At 40.7% G+C, this 5,600-nt stretch overlaps 1 protein-coding gene across 1 annotated transcript; it reads right to left on the bottom strand.

Moving 5' to 3' along the window:
- Positions 1–679: 679 nt before the first annotated feature.
- Positions 680–4,438, bottom strand: LOC113463596. Its single transcript, XM_026809669.2, has 3 exons — positions 4,049–4,438; positions 2,325–3,073; positions 680–1,835 (listed from the first exon to the last, which is right to left on the bottom strand). Exons 1-3 carry the CDS (start codon positions 4,343–4,345, stop codon positions 1,313–1,315), a joined length of 1,569 nt encoding a protein of 522 aa, XP_026665470.2. The 5' UTR covers positions 4,346–4,438; the 3' UTR covers positions 680–1,312.
- Between the last annotated feature and the right edge of the window lie 1,162 nt (positions 4,439–5,600).

Below are 5,600 nucleotides of genomic sequence, written 5' to 3'. Positions count from 1 at the left end.
CTGGTACTTCAACATAGGCTTTGGAAGATACAATCATTCCTAACTAGTCTGATATGATGTGCAATATAATACATTCATTAATTATTTCCAATAGAGACCGTTCGAGAAGCTCTCCAAATGGAGAAATTGTTCACCATTCCTGCATCATCATTGAAAGTGCTTGCCATGTCTATGGAGAAGCCAATGTTTGTGCTAATTGTATTGCCAGATTGGAATCCTTGATGTAATTAGAGATCAACTAACATTTGATATAACCAACTTTTACAGAGCATTATGTTTAGGTGGTTTGTAACTTTGACCTTTTATCTCCAAAAAAAACCCGTACAATATACCTTAAAGAATTACCATTAAAGCATCTCTTATTGGCAACAATTCAATCTTGAAAAAATTTAGAAAATAGAATCTCAAGCTGATTAATAGTGCTATATAGAAGTAAGGAATAGTAAGACAACTTTTCTTCAATTCAAATTAACCAAATTCCAACTTCACAAGTCAAGAGCTCATATAGTCTGTCGTTCCTTTCTTGAAATCCACATTAACATACATAATCGTCCTGCAACAAGATGGAATCAAGATGTTTGTAAATGTGGCTCAACATCGTCATATAGCACTATCACTAGCTATAATCATGATGTTCCCATGCTCTTCAAGTGATTTGATGATGTGGTCAGGAATAAAGTTTTTCAAAAATGTGAAACAGGAGTTTGTGCATAGAAATTGGAATTTCAAAAATTGTCAATTACACTTGCAATCTTGTTACAATTAAGTGGATTTTTTTCTTTCCACTTGTTTTTACAATTACAATCCACACTTTCTTTAAAAGCAACATAAAAATAATTCAAAACAATAAAAAAGCCATTAAGTCTTCCAGCTACCAACTGAAAATGGCAACCTCCTACAGGAACTAACCCCAAGTCCCAAGCTACCATGTAGTCTCTGAAGCAGTCACCGGACTCAGAGAAACCAAAGTAGTTGCTCAAGAAGCAGTCGTGTACAAGATTTGTCAATAGAGAGATTACCATCCAAGGTAAACTATTTCATTTATATACTAGTCCCCTCAGACAAAAACTTGAATTCTCCACTCACTTCAAACACTATTTATATCTATCATTTTGTGGTCTATAAGTACATGATCTGAAATGACCTATGAACTTCCTCCAAAAGCCGACTCCCAGTAACATCTGGCCTCCAAAGCCAAACACCAGATTCAGAAATAAACCGCATTTGTGGTTCTCGAGAGCACTCTTTGTACTAGACTGGTCTAAATCTAAAAGTAACCGTGGGAAGCAGAAAGTTTTCATTAATTCGTATGCTAATCCCTCCCATTTGATACTTCCACTTGCCAAGAAAGCAGTGTCCTCTCATCATTGTCATCAGTCTCAAAGTCTTCCTCTCCATAAGCCAAATCAATCACGCTTCTTTCGCTTCCATTCAACTGCAATTCAGAATGTTGGCTTCCAGAATCACGTCCCACTTCACAAGCATTCTCCAATTCTATCTGCTGCAATTCTGATTCTATCAAGGAATCCATCCTTGCCCTTTCTCTATCTCTGGGATAGGTGTGGTACAGGAAGGAGTAGATGAAGCAACAGAGTGACATGGGAATTGCTATTGCTGTGTAGAGTGCCTTGGCAAGGGAGGCAGCATTCTCTCTATCTGTCTCAACAGTGGTATTCTCACCTGCTCCATAAGAAATTGGTTTGTACCCATAAAGATGCTCAGCTAAAATGCCAACAAGAGGAGGAGCGAACGATGATAGTACAGACTCAAAGGATTTATCCAAAGCATAGATGCTTGTCCTTGATTTCTCTGGGACAATCTCTGCAAATATAGGACTGTGTGCACCACAGAGAGAGAAATTACCAAAATGAATAGAAGGTGCCATAGCATGGTAAAAGAAAGTTTATTCTGAAAGAGAATGCTTTGAAAGGTTTCTTTTGCCATTGAAGAAAAAGGACCTTGAAATATTATAGTATTATGATTGAGTTTATTTTCGAAAGAGAGTTCTTCACAAGATGACTCCATTCTTTTGCTGAAAATAGCATGGAAGAAAATAATTATTTGTTAAAAGGGAAATCAATGATTATGGTTCCATGTCGAGATTATACGTATATATGTGAAGAACCACACAAGGGTTCCATTCCTATTTACTATCAGTGGTCCAATGGTTTTAGCCATTATCTAAAGTTCATGGCAGCATCAAATGAGATTAGCTTTTTTAATGAGCTCATTGTTCCCATGTTCATGGTACAATTCTGTCATGATCTTACTAATTCTGCTAGCCATATATCAAGATTTGGGAGAACAGAATCACAATAACTTACTTGTTTGTAGCTGGAGCGTTCCAAGATATGCTAAATCCCATGACGAACAAGACAAGGCCATACACAAGTCCTGTGGAGGGGTCATCAGGTAAGACCAACATCAATAGAGCTGCAAGAGGAATGGCAGAGCTGGAGCTTATCTGGGACATAACTATCCTGCCAGAATTTGGGAAACGCTTGGCTAAAATATCCCCCATCTTTCCTCCAAATAGTCCTCCTAGAGAATTTGCAACCACGAAAATGCCCATGAGGAATCCAGTTACGCCATGCGAGAATCCAATAAGCTCCAGCCACATGGGTGCAAACGAAAGAGAAGACCATGGAAATGAACCAGTGATCCCCTGCGCCACGATAATCTGAAATGATGGAATCTTCATAACAGCTTTGGCTTCATTAACAAGGTCCTTGGCTTCTGTCCAAACAGACTTGCGTGAAATCGCTTCGTTACTTGAACTATCATTATGAAAATGAGGATCCACCGCAAAGAGTCGGACCAAGATTCCTACAATGATGCTTATTATGCCGACCAGATGGAAAGCAACTCTCCAACCCGCAATTCCCATAAACGAAGTTGATGCCAGTAGTAGTGAGAAGAAGCCACCAATGATGGAACCAACATTACCAGTCAGTTGTAGCCATCCAAAAGCCGAACCACGTGTGCTGTCATCAGTGGAGTCAGCTACAACGGACTGGATAGCCGGGGCCACTAGGGCTAGCCCAATCCCATTCAAGGCTCTTGAGATTGCTACCTGCATAACAACCATAGTATGAAATATACGTAAATTATATCATATTATGTGCATATCGAGGCTTTTTTTTTGGGTTCGTTCTGCTTTCAAGAAGCATTTAAAACATTAGGTTGCTTCATAAATGGAGCAAATTAAGGATTTAAGCAACAAGAGAGCAACAAAAGAAAGTAGACATATCAAAGATTTCTAGAGTAAAGAAGAGAAACTAGACTTTAGAATATACAAACATTCAGACAGCATCAAAGATTCAACAAATCCACCAAGCAAACAATTTTGTTGGGTGTTTCCTAGTCAGGAAGCCCTCAGCAAGAAAAGAGTGATAGATACGGATTCCGCAAAAAATGAAACCCCCAATAATTGGGACAAGTCTTGATGGTTATTGACATGGTTTCCGCCATTGGAAAGCAGCCAAGTTATGAATCACCTAGCAGATGGGAAAATTAGTTTGGCAAGTAGTCCAAGAAGGTGCAGCAGGTAATGCCTTATTTGATCATTGATGGCACAATTAATACCAATTACTTGAAGTAAAACAGAAATCTCAGAACCAAATCAATCATGTTTCAAAAGAGGCCAAGAAACCCGTTAGTCATGCTCTTCTAAACAACAGTTGATCCAAACACTATTTTCACAAATGGCAATAGTTCAACTCACAAGTTAAGGGTTTTTGTCTACAACAACAAAACAGAAGCCAAGTCTTACGAATTTATATGAGCCCTACAACAACAAAAAACCCTATTCGGTTCCACAGAATATCCCAAACAGTTAACGCTCAACCCCATCAAAACACTCCCTAAGTATCACAAATATAAATAATTAACCTAATAAACCAATCTAAGATTCAATCTTTCCCGCTAAAAATCGAAACTTTTGCTCAAATCCGCAAAACCCGCATCCCGCCCGCCTCGATTCAAACCAAACCCATCAAAAAGGCAAACAGAAAAGCGGCAAAGATTGCAGCTTTGTGGGGTTCCAAACCTGGAGGAAGGTGTCGGAGAGGGCGACAAGGAAGGTGGCAGCGGCCCAGAGGAAGGCGCCGAGCGCTATGATGTGGGTCCTGTCGTAGCGGACGGCCATGTAGATGGCGAGGGGGTAGCAAGCGGCCTGGACGACGGACCGGAGGAGGGTGAGGGAGCCCAGCCCCGTAGGGGTGGCGTGCAGCGCCGCCCCCACCTCCTTGTAGACCGCCGGCAGGAGCGCCTCGTCGGCCCTCTCCATGATTCCGGCGAGGTTCACCAGCACCAGCGTCCGGCGCTGCACCCCCGTCGACCCCATCCCCTCCTCTCCCCTCTTTCTCCTCTCTCGATTGATCCAAAGAGAAACACTGCAAGGAGAGAAATGGGAATGTTGAGCCGTCACACGGGATCCAGGATCGAGGAAGCGGATATGTCCCTGCCTTGGTGGAATATTCCTACGTCTAAAGAGACTTGTGGGGTTCGGATCTGGGACCTGGAAACGGACCTGACAGTTGTGAGGTTCAAAAAGGGAAGGAGAATGGTGGGGCCGGTCATTGGGCGGTGTTGATTGGCGAAGATCGTGGGTCGGTAGGTGAGTTGAGAATTGTGGCAGATAAAGTCGGAGGTACGGAGATGGGATAAGGTGTACAGTGTACTTAATTGTGCTGAGTGTGTAATTAAGAAGAAGGTATTCGCTAAACTCCCATCCCCAGCCCGCCCAATACTGATATAATTTCTCGGTACGTAGCCAACCACCACCTCGGCTAATTCCTCGTACGTGGCACGTAGGCGCTATGTTTTGCAACGTTGGATTGGCTCTCTTAACCGTGAAGAAACACATGGTTAAAGTCCGGTTCGCCTAATTAGGATATCATACATTGAGGATCATATTTGCATCACGTTAGTCGGATTTCTTAGCCTTCTTGTATGTATGCGTAGGCCGCCTAAAAAGTTTTTGTATAAGTACTCTAATGCATAATTAAAATAGGACTAAATATAATTTCGCACGGATCCTCGTACTTTCTCTATTTTAGTCTTGATTTTTTTTATCAAACTACAACACCAAAATGCATTCACGAGTTCCATCAATCAATCACAAACACACCAATTGGTCTATGGTTAGGCTCAAATGGGCCAATACTAAAATGTTCCATTATCCGCATTGCCATATAGGCTATGGACCGAGTTTGCTCTCATATCATTTCTAAAAAAACTAACCAAAATATATTATTTTATTTTTTTGATCTTATATAAGTATCTAAAATTTTTCTAGTGTATAATTACTGTAGAACTAAATATAAGTCCGTATGAATCCTCACACTATATTACTTTGATAACTCCATGATGAAAAATCTGGTGTAAATGAGTTAAATTTTAAGTATTATCCTACAAAAGCAAAGAAACATTACCCCGAGGATTAGCATCATTAATATTAGAAAAGGTAGGTTTCAAATTAACTAGGACATCGTTGGCAAAACCAATTGCTTACAATTCGTAGACGACATCCTGGCATCGTGTGAAGCTTCCAAGGACAGCATAAAGTCACTTAAATTCATCTTATACTCACATGAGCA

This window comes from Phoenix dactylifera, unplaced genomic scaffold (assembly GCF_009389715.1).
Source record: "Phoenix dactylifera cultivar Barhee BC4 unplaced genomic scaffold, palm_55x_up_171113_PBpolish2nd_filt_p 000609F, whole genome shotgun sequence".
In the NCBI taxonomy this organism is placed as follows: Eukaryota; Viridiplantae; Streptophyta; class Magnoliopsida; order Arecales; family Arecaceae; genus Phoenix; species Phoenix dactylifera.
Note: the sequence above shows the minus strand (reverse complement) of the source record. Positions and strands in the feature narration are given on the sequence as shown.

Excerpts from the sequence above, each read along its gene's own strand:
- LOC113463596 (XM_026809669.2), bottom strand. The coding sequence starts at position 4,345 with ATGGGGTCGACGGGGGTGCAGCGCCGGACGCTGGTGCTGGTGAACCTC. Across the intron at positions 3,074-4,048 it reads TCTCCGACACCTTCCTCCAG|GTAGCAATCTCAAGAGCCTT; the intron begins GTTTGGAACCCC and ends GTTGTTATGCAG. Across the intron at positions 1,836-2,324 it reads AACGCTCCAGCTACAAACAA|TCCTATATTTGCAGAGATTG; the intron begins GTAAGTTATTGT and ends TGGTGCACACAG.